At 59.0% G+C, this 20,114-nt stretch overlaps 1 protein-coding gene across 16 annotated transcripts in view; it reads right to left on the reverse strand.

Moving 5' to 3' along the window:
* TNK2 (tyrosine kinase non receptor 2) overlaps positions 833–20,114 on the reverse strand; it is a 41,040-nt gene continuing 21,758 nt past the window's right edge. For 4 of the 16 annotated variants that reach the window (XM_018046066.1, XM_018046073.1, XM_018046068.1 and 1 more), the window contains 14 exons: positions 19,273–19,343; positions 17,075–17,296; positions 16,019–16,171; positions 15,303–15,580; positions 13,738–13,864; positions 13,192–13,338; positions 13,016–13,110; positions 7,114–7,308; positions 5,799–5,890; positions 5,129–5,248; positions 3,145–4,490; positions 2,948–3,043; positions 2,637–2,764; positions 833–1,624 (listed from right to left, as the gene is read on the reverse strand). In XM_018046066.1, the coding sequence (XP_017901555.1) occupies positions 1,618–1,624; positions 2,637–2,764; positions 2,948–3,043; positions 3,145–4,490; positions 5,129–5,248; positions 5,799–5,890; positions 7,114–7,308; positions 13,016–13,110; positions 13,192–13,338; positions 13,738–13,864; positions 15,303–15,580; positions 16,019–16,171; positions 17,075–17,296; positions 19,273–19,343 (3,077 nt within the window). In that variant the 3' untranslated portion in view covers positions 833–1,617. The other 12 variants (XM_018046056.1, XM_018046059.1, XM_018046092.1 and 9 more) reach the window with 12 other exon arrangements.

Here is a 20,114-nt window from a genome sequence, read left to right on the forward strand (position 1 = left end):
TCCAAAAGGGCCTGGTTAAACAGAGAATGGTTCAGCCGCATCCACGCAGCCTTAGACAAGCCTGGGGAAGCTCTTTCAGTATGGCTAAGGAGCGCTTCACAACACTAAGCGAAAAAAACAAGAAACATGGGAAACTGAGGATGAAAGCAGCCTCGGAAGAGGGGAGGTGGCAGCTGGGGCGGGAAATCTCACCGTATACGCCTTAGTATCTTCTGCATTTTGAACCAAGTGAATTATTAGCTATCCAGAAAATTAAAATGCTTATACATATTGAGGCCTTCCATGCTTAAACAAACAAAAGGGCTTCCCAGATAGTGCTGGTGGTAAAGAACCTGCCTGCCAATGCAGGAGATACAAGAAACATGAGTTTGATCCCTGGGTCGGGAAGATCCCCTGGAGAAAACGACATGGCAACCCAATCCAATATTTTCTTTTTTTCAGTATTCTTGTCCAGAGAATCCCATGGATAGAGGAGCTTGGTGGGCTATAGTCCATAGGGTTGCAAAGAGTCAGATATGACTGAAGTGACTTAGCACGTGCTAAAAAAATTTCTGGCTTAGGTCCAGCTAATTGAGTTACTTTACTCTGTCCCACAGTATATCCTGCCTCACAGAACTCCAGAGATAAAACTTAAGGGACACTGAATTAGGTGGGTTCTGTCCTCAGCCAGCCCAGGAAAGGGAGAGACTCCTTAAGGTCAAAGAGGCCTGTACCTCCTCTTCTTCATCAACAGATGGCGCTACAGGGCCTGCTGCCTGGGATAGACGGCAGTAGCTTGGGGAGCCCTGGAACCTCAGGCAGCTGACAAGAGAAACAGGCAGACACAAACAAGTAACATAAAATAGAAACTAACTTTATTTCTCTGGAAGAAGCAGATATTCATAGCTGGGGCAGCAACTTTGGCGACAGACTGGTGGGAAAACACGGAACAGCAGAGGGGAAGAGCTGGGTCAAAGAGGAAGCACTGGTGTCCCTCCAGGGCAGCTGCCCCCTTGGTCTCCTTCCAATCCTGGGCCCTGGGGCCCTGGTCCCTGCCAGGGAATGAACTGGCACCCCAGCTCTGCTACCTGAGCCACCTCAAGCTATTTTCAGGCACAAGATCCTAAGACCGGCCAAGTCCCATAATACGTGCATGGTGAGGCCACATTTTGTTCGACAGGGCTCCCTGGAAAGGGCCTAGCCCTGTGAAGGGCCCCCACCCACTCCCTGGTCCACCTCTCTGTATGGCCAACACATCCTCCTGACCCAAGGTCAAGTCTGGCTTTCCCGCCGGCAAGGCCTGGCCAGACCCTTTAGCCACAGGCTCCACCAGGGACTAAAGCCCAGAGGCAGGTCAGCTGCAGGGCCTGCTGAGGCCGACCCCAGCCTGCCTTCAAGAGGCTCCCTCCTGCACCTTGGCTGGGGCACCACGGGCTCTAGAGCTGCAGGGTCAGCACTGGGGGAGCGAGGGACAGGCAGGGCCGGGGTCCCAGCTTCCTGCTGCCGTGGCCTCGCTCTGCCACTGGGGGCCGTGGGCGCAGCAGGTCCTCCAGGCCTGGCAGGGAGTCTCCCCGCCCCCCTCAGATGGACAAGCTTAAGTGATTCCTTCAGGGCAGATCCTCTGGCTCTTCAGGCATCTCAGCGCCTAAAGGATGGGAAACAATCAGAAAGCCTTCCTTCAGAAGGGGTCAGTGCAAGAGGATGGAAGGTCCAGGGTGAGCAGGTATGAGAAGGCCTCTTGGTGCTGGCCAAAGGAGTTGAAAATGGGTGGTTCTAGGCAATAACATTGGAATTTATCATTCTGTATGCCTTCTTTAATAAGCTAACTGTGTATCAATAACTGATGCAAATTAGTAAGAATAACCACAAGGTAACGGTTAACATTCAGTGATAGACAGTGTCCTGTGGGCCAGACACTTGCTGTGTGGTATGACAGAGGCATCCCTCATTAATTCTTCTAAAAATTTCTATAAGGTTGGAACTAACACTGATACACATGTTACAGATGAGCACCCTGAGAGATCAGGAAAGGCGCACAAGCTGACACCATATGTGAACAGGGCGCTGGGCTCCAATCAGACTGTCCTGCCAGGGGACTCTTGACACCCCACACCCCGCCAGCACTTCCTCCCAGGGTAGAAGTTCACTTTTGACTCAATAAACTTTCATTGGTATTTACACTCTACATCAAGTTTGCTATTAACATACATCTATATATTAATGTCAGATTACATATAAATTTTTTATAGGAAAAGTAATGGATTTTTTTAATTAGACATTCCTTTAAAAAGGCATTAAAACTTTAGGTGTTATTTTAAACACAAATAGGAAATGAGGAGGTAAGAAGTATTTGTTTAAATTATTGGATCCTAAACTGCTGCTCGCTAGAGCCTGATTAGGAAGCAAGCCCCCTACAACCAGAGTGGCTCCGATTCCTCTCACTCATTAGTTCATCTGAACACAGAAGCTATGAAGTCAAGACAAACGTGCTTAAGAGAAACTGTTTTCCTCGAGAACTGCCCGTCTTGTGGGACTGGGACCCCCTCCCTTCTCCTGGCCTGGGGCCCTGTGTCTGGCCGTGCAATGTTGGCTACTCCCAGGGTGGCTGCTCCAGGAAGCCCGGGGACAGGAAGACGGCAGATGCAGGGTTTGCTCACTTGTGGTGGGCAGGGCCACAGGAGCCCAGCAGGTGGCAGCCGGCCTGTTCCAGGTTCCAGTCGAACATCTCCAACACGTTGTGGCACTCGCCTCGTGGCCGCAGACCCAGACCAAAGAGCTGCTCCACCTGGGGAGCAGAGGGTGCTGCCATGGGACACACTGGGGCGGAGGGGCGCTGGACCAGGGCGGGGCGCTGGACCAGGGCGGGGCAGAGGAAGGGGGTGGTGGTAGGGAGGGAGAGAGTGGAAGGAGAGCCGCAGAACAGTCCTCAGGGTCCCTGAAAGCCAGAGTGGGCAGGAGGTGATGGTACCTTCAGATACTGGGCAGCCCTCTGCACGCTCCAGCTGTGGCTCTGCAGGGCCGCCTGGCACTCCTCTGTGGTCACCCCATGCACCATGGCCTGCAGCTGGGCACACCACCCCCACCCGTCAGCACCACTCGGGCCCCTTCCTCTGGGTCCCTTGGGCCCCCACCCCTTCTCACCCTGCAGCCAGGCCCACTACTCACCATCTGGATCTTGTCAGCAGGCCGCCCAGCCTCTGGCCCGTCCCCGGGGTAGCCCCTCTGTGGCAGCCGAGCAGTGGCCCTCAGGGTGGATGGCCGGGCCCCTGGGTTGCTGTTGTTGCTGGAAAAGTTGGCCTTAGGGTCTGGGGCAGCCTGGGGCATTGGTCGAACAGTGGCAGTGGGGGCGGCTGGGGCTGGCGTGCTGGGAGGGGGCAGCAGCAGGGGCACAGGCAGGGGGTCTGGATCTTTGGGGCTCTGGGCCTCATGCAGGAAGCGCTGGTAGCGCTCCAGGTAGGGCGGCCGCTCGGGCAGCAGGTAGTAGTGGGTGCTGCTGACCTTCTTCCCATCTCGGACGATGGGCAAGATGCAGGGGCCGGCCCGTGGGCCAGGCGCCTGGATCACCTGGGGTGTGGCATACTTGGGGTCTGAGGCAAAGCTCTGGGTGGTGGGCATGGTCTTCCCAGGTGAGCTGGAGAGCCGGGGTGGCAGTGGGGAGCTGCCAGGTGGCACCAGGGGGCTGGGAGTCCTGGAGCCTTGTGGAGACAGGGGCTCCCGGGGAGGCACCCGGGGAGGGGAGGCAGGTCCGGGCCACCGGCCCATCTCCTCCTCGCCTGGGGGGGCTGGAGACAGCTCGCCACGCGAGCGCGTGGGCCTCGGGGGGATAGGCACCCGGGGGGGCACCTGGGGCTTGTCGTCACCCCCGGGGCTGGGCGAGGGGACTGGAGCGCCAGCCGGGACCTGCAGCTGCCGCATGCATTCCTGCTGCAGCGCCTGGAAGATCTCTGCGGTTTGGGCCGAGCTGGGTGGCTTGCCCCCACCCTGGGGTGGGAGGAACAGGTTGTCCTCCAGCGGGGGGAGGAGCCTCGCCGGCTCAGGCACAAAGGCGTAGTTGGTCTCGCCCTGGCTGGGCTCAGCAGAGACCCCGGCGCCCACTAGGGTGTTGTTGATGGAGCAGACCTCGAAGTCATCCTCATCCTGGGCCACGTCGTCGTAGGCGGGAGGCGGGGGCAGCGGGCGTGCATCCCAGTCCACCACAGGTGTGGGATGCAGAGGCCGGGGCAGGGCCCGTGTAGGGCTCTGCGGCGGGGTCTTGTCCAGCAAGGAACAGGCGTCCATGGCCAGCTGCGCCAGAGATGGGGCACAGGGCCGTGGGGCTGGCACAACAGGCTCCTCGCCGAAGTCGATGAGCGTGACCTCGCCGCCACTGCGGCCGGCCTTGGTGCCTGGCACCCGGGCTGAGGGCTTCGCGAGCCACAGCCCACGGGGCAGTCCTGGCTTTCGCAGGCCCAGCCTCTTGAAGTCGCTGGACAGGGGGTCTTGGTCCTCACTCACGGGGTCGTAGGTTGGTTCTGTGATGGAAGGGAGAACCCCAACAGGGAGGCAGCGTCAGGCAGGTGGATGGGGAAGACAATCAAGTATCTCTACCAGCTCCCAATTCCCCGGAAGGGCAGCCCTCAGGCACCAGAATTCTCCGTGCACACAGACTCTTTCCAAACAGGAGGGGAGAACCTGCTCTGGGGGCTGGCAGCCCAGGTCAGTGAGCCCCTGCCTCCACTGCAGCTAGAACAAGCAATACCCCACATCTGCCCGCTTCTGATACCCTCCCCTTTGACGCAAGACCCCAAATCCCTGTGGGCCCTGGTTAGCAATCCCTACCCCGTTACAGCACACCATTAGTGCAGGCAGGGGCTATGGGCCATCTCCCACCGTCAAGGGCGACAGGAGTCATCCTTAGAGAGGACAGGGCTCCCAACAAATTGGCACGAGGGCCCAGACACAGCTTCTGTAGGTCCCGCAGGAAGTGAGGCAGGGCTGCACAACGGTGGGCAGAGGCGGGGGTGGGCACCAGGATCACACTCTTATTGCAGAAGCCCGGGCTTTTGGGGAGTGGGGGGAGAGGCAGGCATGCTGGGCCAGGTCAGTCGCAGAAGCTCACAGCACACGTCCACCTCCCCTCCCACCCAGCCAGCCGGCCAGGGCTCTGTACCTTCCAGAAGGAGAGGAGTGAGAGGAGAGAGGGGGCGGGGGCGGGGGCCAAGGCACCAGGAGCAGCCCCACTTACTCTGAGTGAAGATGGCAGGCTGAGGAGGGCGAGGTGGAGGCTCCCCTGCAAGAAAGGCCATGCGGAGAGTAGAGGGGCAGAGCAGGAGAGGAGGACAGGGGCGGGGAGACAGAGCCAGAGGGGAGGGCAGAATGCGGGGAGAGAGAGAGAGAAAGTGAATGGGGGAGTGAACGCACACACCCAGCGGTGATGGGAAGCAATGGGGCGGCAGGACGGGAAAACTGTGTTCCGGCCCCACAGGCCTAGGATCCGGGAGATGGATGAGGCTCCTGGCCAAGGTGGAGCCAGGGGGGTGGCTTTGGCTCAGGAGAGGAGAGCAGGATTAGGGGGCAGTGAGGAGAGCCAGGATCTGAGCATGGTGGGGAGGAGGAGGGGGAGGAGGAAAGCGGAGAGGGCAGGCCAGCGCTGGCCAGACTGACGATGCCCACCTCGGCGGATACCACTGCCTCTCACTGCCCGCCCCACGCCCCGCCAGAGCCAGGGACACAGCTGTCCCCTGCAGCCCTGACCCAACTGGCTCATGGTGGCCCGAGGAGGCAGCACCTCTTGCTCGGTAGCTGATGAACTAGGGGACTACGGGTTTGGGGGCCCTTACTTTTCACCCTGCCCAGATGCTGGGTGGGTCTGGATGCGCTCAGTTCCACGCTCAGCAGGTCGGGAGGGTCCATAGGGTTTCCCAGATACAGTCTGTGGGGAGAAAAGTGGGTCAGTGATGGGGGCAGGTAGGGTGGTGGCAGAGAGGGCACCCTGGGGAGTCGCTGGGCCTGTGCCCTGGCCTCAGGCAGAGGACAGAAGAGTCCTGTCCAAGCCCCTGGCGGAAGTGGGTCTGGAGCACAGGACTTCTGCCTCCCAGGAGCTCCCTTCCAAAGATCCAGCAGTGACCAGGGGAGGGTGCCGTGGAGAGGGGTCAGAGGAAGAACTCCTGAGCGTAGGCTGAAAAGCCTAGGATTGTATGGGCTCCAAGTACTCCCTAAAAGGGTAGAGCTGGCGCTCTGCAACACCCGTGGCACCCCCACCCCCGCTCAGCAGCCACCTGCTGCCACTCTCTTCTCCGCTGCCAGGCCACACTGCCACGGCCGCCTCCTGCAGGGGGTCTGCAACCCAAGCTCTCTCAGGCCCTCCCCGGCTCTTGCGAGGCGAGAGCCCTGGCACCCTCCCAGGGCTCAGCATCCTGGTGTGCAGAGCAGGGGGTGAAGGGCAGGTTGAACCTCGCCCCTTGGGACGAGGCCTGTCAGAAGGTGGAGGAGAAAGCACTGCTCGGAAGCTCAGTGGGGCTGGCACAGAGGCTTGGTGGCCCAGTAGGAGGAGCTCCAGGTGGCTCCCTGGGGCGGGGCCCTCAGGAAGTGACTAATCCTCCTGTGTGTCTTCCCCAGATGCCCCTAGATGACCTCATCCTTTCGCTTAAAGGAAGCTGAACCCCCTCCCAGGTACAGAGTAACCAGGGCAAGGCAGGGTGAGGAGGGGCAGAGGGCTTCGAGCTGCTGCCTAAATTCCCTCCGGAGTGTCCCTGCAGGGAGTTTTTCTGCACCTTGCCTCTCAGGCCTGAGCCAGCAGCTCCCATCTCCAGGACATGGGTGCTTCCAGCAGGAGAAAGGAAACTGCCACCAAGTACTGGGGATCAGGAGATGCTTCCTACCAACTGCTTCTAAAGGCTACTTCCAAGACCATTTTCCTAAGGTCGGTTTGCAGGGGCAACTTAAGAGGTGCAGGCCCTAGAGGCCCTTCCACCAAAGGAAGACTTGGTCCAACCTCTGAAGCTGCAACCTCAGTCCTGCCTGCAAGGAAAGGCCTAGGACAGGAGACCCTTGGCCCAGGGCTGTAATGGAGACGTTGGAGGCCTGGAGAGCCTGCGTGCCCAGGGAAGGGCTGCTGGCCCTGGAGCCCCCATGTGGAGCCCCACCAGTACTCACTCGTCGATCTTGTCAGGGAAGCCCCAGCAGTGGCGGGGGTCGCTGTCGCCATGCCCCGTGTGGATGAAGCTATTCTGCAGCGGCTGGCTGATGTCCTGGGCCGAAAGGCCAGCCACGGAGGTCACCACGTTGCGAGGGAAGGGCCCTACGCACAGCGTCCGCGTGTTCTGCCCACGCCACCAGTAGTTCTCTGCCCTGCCCAACAGAGGTGACGTGGTGAACACCAGGATGTGGTGGAAGGCCCCAAGGACGGGACCCTTTTCATACCAAGCTCTCTGCACCATGGTATCTGACCATCTCAGCGGAAAGGAGTACCAGGGCAAGGGCCCCAGGATCAGAGCAGCCCGCCAGCAGCACCCCAGGATCTGCCACTCACCCAGCACAGGGCCTGGCGTTAGCACAGAGCCTTACCCTAAGCGACTCAGATGGGTCAGACAGCTTTTCCTCCAGTTTAGAAATAAGGAAACACATTCAAACAAGTGACACAACTTGCCTACAGTTACCAAACAGAGTGCAGCAGATCCAGGATTCAAACCCAGTTGTCAGTCTGTGAAGCCAGCACTCTTCTCACCATACCACCTCACCCCCCTTCTCCCCTGGCAAGGCCTAAGCCCCTGTCCACCCCTGGCCACCCAATTTCCCTCTTCAACCTGGTTCCAGGAGCTCTAAGCTGCAGGGGCCCAAAGGAGCACCACAGCCTTAGTGTTGGGCTTGGGGCCAAGCCCTCCAACCATATCCCTCCTGCAGGCAGGTAGTCCTTCAAAAGTTTGAAAGTACCTGGGGCAACCCAAGGTTTATGTATTTCCAGTGCCTTCCACCACCTCCTGCCAGGACTGTGGGATCCCCGCTCTCAGCCCCACCCACCTCCTTGCCTTAAACAAGAGGTCTAGGAGGGACCCCAGCCTCTCAGTGTGGCTGGACTGTGGGACCACCAGCCCCTCACTCTGACCTCAGACAGACTCTGTTGGCACAGCCTAGGTCCAGGCCTGGGGTCAGGGGTGGGAGCCGGGCCAGGTGGGCAGGAAAGAACCAAGCGCCCTCTTGGATCCTTCGAAAGCCAAAGAGTCAATAGCCCTGAGGCTCTTGCACCTGCCGCTGAGATCGCTCACACTGGGGAGAGGCCCAGATTTCGGGCAACGGCAGAGGTGGTGAGGGCCTCCTGCAGCTGTGGGGGGGTCCATGTGGCACCGAGCTGTGTCCCTTCACTGTCAGCGCCCCACCCATACATCACCTGTCCACACCAGGGGCACAGAGCAAGCTTTCCTCCAATCTGCAGCCAGATCGGGGGGCTGGGGGAGGTGGAGGCAGGAAGGAGGCAGTGAGGCCCATTGAGCACAGTAATCTGGGGGGAGCCAGGAGGTACAAGGAGGGGGCTGAGGGCCCAGTCTCCTTGCCAGCAAGGCTGCTTGCCCAGCCACCACAGACACAGCAACCCTGTGATTACCGCCCTGCCTCTCGGGGGTGAGGGCAGGAAGGGAAGGAAGAAGAGAGGACAACACCCGGGAAGGGACAGAGCCCATCCAAAAATAGCTGGGCCATTCCAAGGAGAGGAGCACTTCCCCTCCCCACCCCACCTCCAGGCTGGCTGAGGCCAAAGAGGCACAGGGGGGAGGGCCTGGCGCCCGGCCCCCGATGCTGCCCTCCCCCCAACACCCACAGGCCCCCAGGTCTCATGGGCCCCTCCACGGGACAGTCTCAGACACCAAACCCAGCAGCTGGATGCTGGATTCTGCCCCGCACGCCTCTCCAGAGATGCTCACTAACTGAGTTGGAGAAGCAGTGCAGAGTGGAACAGACTCATATGCAAGGCCGGGCTTACACGGGAATCACGACCACCCGGGTGGGCAGGTGGGCACTCCCTCCACTCCTTTCCTTTTGCTAACACAGCCCCTCACATGGATGCCTCCTCTGGACCCACTTCTGAGAGGGGAGAGCAGAACTGGGCCTACCTTCCTTGTTACCTGTATGGCCAAGGCGAGAGCCAGGCCTAGAAGGAAGGGATCCTTTGTCACTGCTGGGAGTCCTGATACCAAGTCTCAAAAAAGGCTTTGCTACAGGGTGGGGGCTGAGGAGAGTGCAGAATAGGTATAGGAAACATACTTGGGAACCACATCCTAAGCACGGGAGCAGCACCCTCCCAGGGAGAGTCAAATATAACTCCCGAGGTGGCCAATGCTACGTCCCACTGTCCCCAGTCCCCTCCCCTGCCCTCCAAGGCTCAGTGGGATGGAGACACCATCAGCCCAGGAGAACCAGGTCAGCCTTTCCCACCCAGACTGCTCTGGCCACACCTCCCTTCAGCCCAGAGTCTCCATGGCAACAGGAGGGCACAGTCCCTGAAGCAGACCAGCATCTCCAGCAGGATGGCCTCACAGCATCCTGGGACAGGCTAGATGTGAAACAGCAGCCAGGAACCGGGACTTGGGTTAGGAACCACTGAAGGCTGCCCCAGTCCTACTGGGGACCAGTCCCTGGAAACCTCAGTCCCAGCCTAGGTAGCCTAGAAATGGCTGACAAATGTGGCTTAAACAGTGCTCAAAACACCACCTGAGCGCTTCTCTCCAGGTGACCCTGGCAGCCCCTGGCCTTGAGGGACAACACAGCCTTTGCTTCCTCCTCCCTCGCCTACCAGAGGAAGCAGAGGCCCCAGGCACCAGCCAGGCCAAGGACCAGCACAATGGATTTCAAAACCTCTGTTCCCCCATACCTCTGTTCCCCTTCTCTGGCTGGTGGAGACAGAACATCAGAGTTCTGTCAGCCATCCTAGCCTCCAAAGGACCCACTGGAGAAGAGCGGTCTTCATCCATCCCTCTAGGTCTAGACAGAGCTTCGTAAGGTGGCCTCACAGAACATCTGGTGTCCTTCTCTGTCCACTGACTGATACCTCGAGAAGCATTGAGTCTAAAGAACTGGTCAGAGTCAGGGTCAAGGGTGCTCCCAGACTGTGGCTAGGAGACAGTATTGCCAAGAAGGAATCCAAGTCTAACAGAAGAGCACAGATGTGAGAGAACTGAGAACCAGGCTGCTGGAGGAGGAGAACATGAAACAGACTGAGACACACACACACAAACCCAGACCCAAGGGACACTCACAGACAGACAGCCCATCCACCCGGACACAGAGAGAGAGAGCCAGGCAAACACACGCACTTGGGACCCGAGGACCCAAAGGGACACCCACAGACAGACAGCCTGTCCACCCGGAGACAGAGTGAGACAGAGCCAGGCAAACACACGCACTCGGGACCCGAGGACCCAAAGGGACACCCACAGACAGACAGCCCATCCACCCGGACACAGAGAGACAGAGTCAGGCAAACACACGCAGCTGGGATCCGAGGACCCAAAGGGACACCCACAGACAGATAGCCTGTCCAAGCAGAGACAGAGCCAGGCAAACACAGGTACTCGGGACCCGAGGACCCAAGGGGACACTCACAGACAGAGAGCCCACCCACCCAGAGATGCGGAGACAGAGCCAGGCAAACACACACACTCAGGACCCGAGGACCCAAGGGGACACCCACAAACAGAGAGCCCATCCACCCGGAGACAGAGACAGAGCCAGGCAAACACACGCACTCGGGATCCAAGGGGACACCCACAAACAGACAGCCCGTCCACCAAGAGACAGAACCAGGCAAACACACGCACTCGGGACCCAAGGACCCAAAGGGACGCCCACAAACAGACAGCCTATCCACCCGGACACAGAGAGAGAGAGCCAGGCAAACACACGCAGTCAGGACCCGAGGACCCAAAGGGACACCCACAGACAGACAGCCTGTCCACCCAGAAACATGGAGACAGAGCCAGGCAAACACACGCACTCGGGACCCGAGGACCCAAAGGGACACCCACAGACAGACAGCCCGTCCACCCAGAAACATGGAGACAGAGCCAGGCAAACACACGCACTCGGAACCCAAGGACCCAAAGGGACACCCACAGACAGACAGCCCGTCCACCCGGAGACACATCCAGGCAAATACACGCACTCGGGACCCGAGGACCCAAAGGGACACCCACAGACAGACAGCCTATCCACCCGGAGACACGGAGACAGAGCCAGGCAAACACACGCAGTCGGGACCCGAGGACGCAAAGGGACACCCACAGACAGCCCGTCCACCTGGAGATACGGAGACAGAGCCAGGCAAACACATGTAGTCTGGACCCGAGGACCCAAAGGGACACCCACAGACAGACAGCCCGTCCACCTGGAGACAGGGAGACAGAGCCAGGCAAACACACGCACTCAGGACCGAGGAAACGAGGCGGCAGCTCAAGCCCTGGTACCGCGGACACAGGGCCCACTCCCCAAGCCTCACCGGCTCAACTCCCACCTCCTGCCCTCAACTCCCACCTCCTGAGCAGCTCCAGGGTGGTCAAAGAGCCCAAGGAGGCCACAGCGACAGGCAGCAGCTGAGCCAGCAGCCGGGACAGGACGGAAGGGTGGGGTGGGGTGGGGCGGGGCGGGGCGGGGGTGGGGCCCGCCCACTGGGGCCTCCGAGGAGGAGCGGCTCCCCGGAGCCTCCTGTCCCCCACCTCGCTCCAGGGGTGACCCTGGGTGCCAGCTCCAGAGACACATGCCCCAGTACACACCAAGTCCCCGAGTTACCTCCTGGGGAACGCTGGGCCCTGGTACATGGGCCCTCACTGAGAGCAAGGGCCTTGGGGAAGTAAAGGCCTGGGGTCCACAGGGCAGAGGAGGGTGCAGGCCCAGGGTTTTGGCATCTGGAGGAGGGAACGGCTGCAGGCTCAGACTCCGGCCCAAGGTCCTGCCTGCGCCTCCAGGAGGGCCCTCACCCTCATCTTCCTATTTCCAGAGCCCAGACTGCCAAGCCGGAATGCTGACCTGGAGGGAAGATGCTGGGGGCCACAGGGGTACAGGTCACGCTCCTCCACAGACAGCCTGGGCTATGCGGCCTGTGTCATCAGTCTGACTCAGACCTAGAAGCACTCCCTTCTCAACAAACACCCATGAGGAACAAAGTTACTCCAAAGGCCCCAAACCCCAAACGTGAAGTCCAGGTCTAGAAAGTGCTCCGTGGGAAGCCCCTGCCCCCATCCCTGCCCAGCTCTGAGTCAGAGGAGCTGGGGCGTGGGGTGTGGGGTCCAGGGGATTTCCTCGCCTGCTCCTCCACACTCAGCCCCCACCCCAAAGGCACCTCTAGCTGGCCCCACCTCAGTCAGTTCCTCAGACATCCCAGGGATCAGATAACAGAGGGTGGGGTGAGAGGTGGGTGGGGCCTCCTCCAAGGCAGGCCCACTTGAACTTCGGGGTGGGGGGGCAGGGGGGCCTGCAAGTAGAAGATGTGACTCAGGGGATGCCGCCTGCGGGCGGACACGTGCTGCCAGGGGTGAGGGGGAGGGAGGAAAGAGACCCTGCGAGGACAGCTGGGGACAAAAGGCCCAGCAGAGGATGAGAGGAGCCCTCAGAGGGAGCTATGGGCTCAGTGGAGGGCAGAGGCTGCCAGGAAGAGGTGGGGCTGCTCTGGGCTACTGCAGGGTGCCCAGGTGAGAGTCCAAAGTCCTTATCCTGGCAGGAGGAGAAGAGGAGGGTGGGAGAGGGTAAAAGGAGCCCCAGAATCCCCAGTTGGGCCCTATGCCCTGATGCTCCTTCCTACCCAGAGTGGCAGCATGGCCCTGACTCACAGAGCCACAGCTGAAGCCCAGTGGGCAAAGGGTGAAGGAGGCTCCAGGTAGGGAAAGCCCTTTGTATGCCTCGGCACCTGCATACTTCACTCCTCACACTCAGGAGGGGACCCAAGCCTGCCCTCCATCTCGCTGCAGCTGGGGTGTTGCCACAAGAGCCTGAGGGGTAGAGGGGCTCTCGGGGCCCCGGATGCCTCCTGGCTGAGTCCTTCAAGGCAGTGGGATGCAGACCCCACGCTCCCTACCTCCCCTCGATGACGGTGATGACGTCATTCATCTGGATGTGCAGCTTGTCAGGTTCTTCGAAGTCCTGAAGGGCCCGCATGTCGGTGGGCTGAGCCTGGGGGAGACACAGGTCACTGCCCGCCCCTGGCTGACTTCTGCTTAGATACCCCCACCCTCGTGGGCACACTTGCCTCACCTCCAGCAGGAAGTCCCGCAGAGCCACAAAGGTGGGTCTGTCCTCGGGCTTGTGAGCCCAGCACTGGACCATGACATTGTAGATATCCTGGGGGCAGTCCTCGGGCCGAGGTAGACGCTCCCCCTCCTTGTCAATCTTATGCAGGATCTGGGGGTTGCAGGGCAGTTTAAGGACAAGCAGAACACCCAGCTCTTCACCCCCATCTTCTCTGTCCCCCAGTCATGGAACCACTAGAACCATAGTCTGCCATGCCTGTACCGCGAAGACCTGTGCCTGATCCCCAGGCTTCAGACCCTGACTCCCAGGTCTGCGGGCTCCAAAGAGAGGGCCATGGCAGAGGAGGGTGGCGAGCAAGCCAGGCTGGTCCGCTCCTCACCACTGGGGCCATGCTCCCCACTCAGCTCTCTGAGGGGTTCGGGCAGACACAGGGCATTGGACACAGTGATTCCAACAGGTGAGAGCCAGTTCCAACTGGGCCAGGCAGAGAGCCAGGGACCAAATCAACCCCCGGCCACCCAGTGGGGAGCACCACCCCAGCCCCCTCACCTGACTGCCATTGAGGCCAATCCAGGGCTCCTGGCCGTAGGTGAACATCTCCCACAGCGTGACCCCAAACATCCAGGTGTCGCTGGCGTGGGAGAAGGTACGTGTCTTCAGGCTCTCTGGGGCACACCTGGCAGAGACAGGGGTCAAGCAGACGGTCTCTCAGAGAACCCTTGCCCCTGCAGCAGCCCCAGTGGACCCCAAATGCTCCTGTACAAGCATGCTGTTGCCCTGAGGGCCCAGGCACACAGCAGGCACTGGGGGCAGAGTGTGCACAGGGCAGGCCTTCTAGACTACGGGGTGCACAGTCGTGGGCCCAACTGTCTCTGCCCAGGTCTTTCGTCCACACGCAGCCTGGAGCAGGAAGAGGGGGGCATTCCCACAGGGAAGCAGGGCAAGGAGGAGGGTCAGAGGCTCCAGAAGGGGCAAAAGGGGGGCGGGGATAAGATCCCAGGCTGTTTTCTAATTGTGGTGGGAGGATGACAATTTCCAGATTTGGGGCAGGATCCTAGGATTCAGGCCATTTCAGCAGGAAGGTGTGGGTGGGAAATCTGGACAGGGTCTGAAGAAGAACCAAAAAGGGTGGGAAGAGGCACAGTGGTGTCCCCAGATGTCCCCACACGCCCTCCGGGGCGAGGAAGAAACAGGCCACTGCAGTTGAGCCAGCAAAGGGTAAGCACTCCAGAGTGTACCCGAAGTGAGGAGTGCCCTCGGGGGAGAATCAGAGATGTCTTGTGGGACTGGAGAGCTGGCCCAGCCATTCAACGGGGCGGGGGTGGGGAGGGTCGGGGGGTGGGGATGGGAGGGAGGGACCCAGGTAAATCATGATCTCTAAGACCCACATTCCTCATCTATGAAATGGTAATAACAATAGTCTGCTCACTTCATAGGGTTGTTTTAAGAGGGCTGCATAGAAATGTGACCTTATCATTTACCAGGGTGCCTGACTATGAAAGGAGGTGCTATTAATTACTCGAGGACATTAGGCAGGATCCAGGATGTGTGATCATCCCCAATATAAGGTCAGTAATTAATTAGGGTGACCGTTTATCCTAGATTAGAGGGGTTTTCTGGCAAGCAGAACTGGACCAACTCCTCCCACCCCAAAGCAAGGAGACCCCGCTCCTCCGGGCACCTCTGATATCAGAGGCCCCATGATGGTCTCAGCGCAGGATAAGCTCAAGAAGGGGCCAGGGCAGGGCCAGATACCAGCCCAGTGTGCAGGTGAACATTTCTCATCAGTCTACAAGGCCCTGCCTGGAACACACCAGCCAGTCTCTGCCTGGCTGACTTCTCATATTTCAGGAGCTAAAAACTGGGTCTTCCCAAAAGCCTTCCCGCATCCCCACAGCACTTAGCCCTGTGTGTTCCAGCACCTGCTACAGGGGCCCTCAAGCATTTATGGATGGACAAGTGAACAGATGGGCACATGAGAAGGGAAGCCAGGCCCAGAAGACATAATGCCTAGTGGAGGTACAGAAGGCCCTGGAAGCTCCGAGGCCTTGGTGTAGAGAGACTAGGGCATGGCGGGGTCCAGGGCCTGGGAGCCAGCAGCGCCTGCCCCTCACCAGGCAAAGGGCACCTTGCGATGTTCCTGCATGACGTAGTGGTCGTCATTCTGGGGCAGTGCTCGCATCAGCCCGAAGTCCCCAATCTTGACCAGGTCGCGGGTGGCCAACAGCAGATTTCGGGCGGCCAGGTCCCGGTGAATGAAGCGCTTGGCCTCCAGGTAGCCCATGCCCTCAGCCACCTGCACAGCGTAGCGGCTCAGGGTACCCAGCAGGAAGTGGCCCTGGTGCTTGCGTAGCCGGTCCAACAATGATCCCAGAGGTGCCAGCTCTGTCACCTGAGGCCACGGGGGAGGAGGGAAGGAGGCATAAGCATGGCCGAGCCCTGCCCTTCCCCTGAAGGCCTGCCACCGCCATGCTCCCCCTCACCTGTCCTCCAGGGACCTCGCCCTCCAGGGAACATGGGAAAATGAGGCCCAGAGAAGCCACCCAAAGGGGCTCAGGTTAGCAATGCCAAAAGCTAAACTCTGGGGCCAGGCCCACCCATAGGCACAACTCTTCGCCAGAGGACACAAGCAGAACCCGGAGAGGGAAGAGAGGTCTGGCTGTGCAGTCAGCAGGGCAGGCCTGGGAACCCCTCTGCCTCGTGGGGGGACCAAAGCAGGGCCTTCGTCGGGAAGGAGTGACCGCAGCACTAGCAGGAGGGGAGGGGGGCTGGGGGCCCAAGACCACAGGCCCCTCCCTGTCCCCAGCCCCCTTCTGCCCACGGTATGCACCATCTTCATGGGCGGTGTGAGCACCACCCCGTAGAGGCGAATGAGGTTTCGGTGGTCAAGCGAGTGCATGGCGTTGACCTCCCGGATGAAGTCGTCCATGGCCTCCGGCTGGCTCAGCACGTCAGGCTTCAGGCACTTCACAGCCACGCTCACCTAGCCAGAACAGGGGATTGCAGGGAGTCAGGACAGACCCCAGTCCCAACCCACTGGGCCAACTTGCTCCTCCTCTGCCTCAGGTCTGCCCACCTGGGTGAGCCCATCTCAGGTGCCTGTGGCCTGGCAGGGGGAGGGCAGCTGGCTGACGTCCAAAGGCCACAAGCTGGGCCTCCCCTTCGTGAGGGAATGCCCAGGTTAAGTAGCAACCGTAAGGAAAGAGATGACTGGTATGATGATAGGATATTAATATTATAATAAAAAATGTTTTAAAATGCTTTAAATATAATGCCATAAAACTAAGCCATGGTGACAGGAGTCAGACTAGTGGTTTTTCTCTTGAAGGAAGAGCACGCCCAGTGGAAGAGGCGTGCAGGAGCCTCCTGGGGCGAGAGAAACGTCCCATACCATGATCTGGGCAGTAGTCACGCAGGCCCATGTGTATGTGAAAATTCACTGAGCTGTACGCTCAAAAACTGTGTGCTTTATTGCACACATACTATCTATCCCTCTGGGGAAACTTTTAAAGATACAATACTAAGACAAACGGGCAAGAGTTAAAAAGCTGTGTTTGAAATTTGTATCTTGAAGAAATTCAACAGAATGCCTGAGGGGGGAAACAGGTGGAAACACTAACTCGGCTTCCTCTGAGTGGTGGGAAACAGATATTTTTTAATTTTAATTTTTAAAAGACTTTCCAAACTTTTATGATAAGTAAAACAGTTTTATAACTGAAAAAGAAACCCATGTGTTGAGTAAACCCTGAGCATGGACTCCAGGGCGAGCCACTCTGGACCTGTGCCCAGCCCCCTTCACATCCGAGTGGAGAGGACCGATCCACCTTGGAGGGCAGAGCAGGGCCTCTACCCCTCCGCCATACCCCTGAGGACCCAGGGAACTCACCGTCTTCCCCGAGGGGGCGTCCCACTCGCCCCTGCGCACCACGCCGAAGGAGCCATCTCCCAGCTTCTCGAAGAGATGCAGGTCCTTCTCCCCAATGAGGCAGGTGAGGCTTTGCAGGGACCCCTCCCCAGCAGAGGCCCCCGGGGTGGGCGAGGTCTTCCGGAAGGTGCTCTGAGAGTGATGAGGGGGGAACTCAGCCTCCAGCCGCTTTCCACTGAACACCTGTTTGAAGGCAGTCAGGGGCCAGATGGAGGCCTGAGGTCCCAGGGCCAGTCATTCCGTCCTGCCCCACTTGGTCCTCAGTGAGGCCTCCACACAGGTACTGGCTTTGCCAAACTTCCAGGAGGCAGCCTGGCTGGAGGCCCATGTCCCCTCCTGACCACACCACCAAATGGGAGCCCATGGCCTCAGTGTGGCCTCAGGATATGTGCCAGAAATGGACTACAGGAGTGTAGCCCACGGCTGCTGCGGCTCCACACCCAGCTGTGGGGTCAGAGACAGCCCAAAGCCACTCAGGCAGCCCCCTCCACCCCACCTGTCCCTCTCTGCACCCCTGCCCAGCACAGACTCCAGCCCCTCACCCAAGCAGATGGGCTTTAGCCTCAGGGGCCCTGACAAACACCTCCCATCCATTTTTAGCCCTGGCCCCTTCTCTGGGTTGCCCATTTGGCGCTGTCTGTCTCCACCCTCCCCAGGGAGTCGGCTGCCCTTCATCCTGCCAGGAGAGAGGATAATTTGAGCCTGGGGTTGGACCGAGAGAGAGAGAGAGAGAGAGAGAGAGAGAGAGTGTGAGTGTGTGTGAGTGTGTGAGTGTGTGTGTGTGTGTGCGCGTGTAATGGGGTGGGGGGGAGTGGGGAGAGGGGGTGAAGATGAAGCAAGGCCTTGCTAGGGAAGGGCCTGGGAAGACAGCTGGGCTTCTGGAGAGAGGCCCAGAGCTGAGAGCTCAGAAAGAAGGAAGGTTGGAGGGACTCTAGCCTGAGCTTGGGAGGGAAGGGGCCAAAGGTCAGGGAACAGGAGGGAAGCCCTGAGGGTCAGAGCAGCTCTGTCAGTTTGACATGGCCACCCTACCAGGGCATGCAAAGCCCTTGAGGGGGCACACTCTGCTCAGCTGGGCACCTGCCCCCAAGGCTGGCAGAGTCTTGTGTACAGGGTGAAGGGGTCTCCAATCTGAGGGCCTCTTCTGACCACTGCTCCATCTCTCCTCCCAGCAACTGGAATCTCTTCCATTTGCAAGCCACGTTCAGCTGACAAGGCCCTTCACAGCTTTCTTCTCAAGGGATCCTCCCCAAGGCTCTGAGGTGAGCTGGGCAGTGTGGCTGGCACTGTTTTACTGACCACATGTCTCAGATCTGGAGAGGTCAACTGACCGGCCCAGGGACCTCCAGTGAGTCGGAGGTAGATCCAAGACCCCTGAGACCTGCACACCACACAACTCTTCTCTCCTGCCTTCACCGCCCCAACACACTTATCCTTCCTGAAAACCTGGGCAGGGGACCAGGACAGTGTCCCCAGAAAAGGCCACAGGATCCCAAGAGACAGCCCCTTTGCCAGATCACAGCCAGGAAATCTCTGCTGCCCAATCCCAGGTCCAGCTGTTTGGTACTGCCCACCCCCCACCAAACCCTGAGGCCAGAAGTGGGGTGGGAAGGCCCAGCTGGTTCATTTCCTCTTGCATTGTCTTCCAGACAATGGGCAAAGTTCCACTGAGTCAGACCTGGGACTCACCACTCCACAGACCCAAATTAGAGCAAGGGGGGTGGGGGAGGCCTTGGGGAAGGAAGCTGTCAGGGAGGCCAGCAGACCAGAGAAACCCTCCACAGACTAGGAAGGTGGGGGAGGAGGGAAGCAAAGCCATCCTGGGTCCAGACAGTCCCACCGCCCCATACTGGACACTGGCCCCAACACAGTGCAAGGGCTCAAGTTACAGAGCACTTGTCAACAAGCGCCTGTTCCATGCCCGGCACCACGGCCCAGCAGGAGAGGACGTGGAGCCAGGGCTGCACACAGGCCACTCAGCACCGTCTCCAGCGGAGACAGACACTTAGCCAGGCAGCTCTGCAAGTACCCTGCCTGATAAGACCCCGGAGGAGGCGGTCTGTACCAAGTGTGAGATTATACCGCAGGGACGGGGGAAGGCTCCCAGGTGACATCAGAGGCGCCCCGATGAACCCCCACTCCCGCCTCCCCTGTCCACCCACCTTGCTCATCCAGGACTTGCGTTTGCACATGGCCTTCCTCCTCTTCACGGCCTCCCACAGACGCCGCTGGCCTGCGGGGCACGGGGGAAGGGGAACCCATGCTGTTAAGGTGCTCATACCCCTACAGAGGCTGCTTCCTCAGTCCTCCTGGGGGGAGGACACTGCGCAGTACAGCGACGCCAAGGGAACAAGCCATCCCCACCAACCAGGGGCCGGCCGCCATTAACCAGATGGGCTCTGCATCCCACTTCCAGGCAGCTCTTCTCCAAGTGGATGGAGGTGTTTAACCACCAAAATTCAACAGTAGTACTCTTATGTCAACTCTCAAGAAAAAATAGTTAAGTCAAGGTAATGGACAGAATTTCTTCAATTTTGAGTTTTTCTCCCATAAAACTGTATTATGTTACTGGCATTAACTGTCAGTTCTCTAGGCTACAAGCAGCGTAAATCAGTATTTAAATTCTCACATTATCACTTATTTAGCTATTTTAGGCTGAATGCACTAAAAAGTTGCTAATGAAACAAGAAACACCATGACTTCCAGAAGCTACAGTCAGTACTTTTCGGCTAAACACATGGGGCGGGTTGGGGAAGTTAGCCTATAGAACAGATCTTTGTAGGAGAGACGAGAGAAAGAGAAAGATCAGGAGAAAGGCAGCAACGCATCCGAGGGTTTTTATCTTTCCTTCTCCATTGACCTCCAAACACTGGCCCTCCCGGTGTTAAGCACAGACTCAATTCTACATTTACAAATGAGGAGGAGATGGAAGAAATACAGCCTACATATGTCTGCACAAACAAAACTCAGTGTGTGTTAATCCTGAGTAGCTGGAAACTTAAGT

The sequence above is a fragment of the Capra hircus genome, chromosome 1 (assembly GCF_001704415.2).
Source record: "Capra hircus breed San Clemente chromosome 1, ASM170441v1, whole genome shotgun sequence".
Classification (NCBI taxonomy): Eukaryota; Metazoa; Chordata; class Mammalia; order Artiodactyla; family Bovidae; genus Capra; species Capra hircus.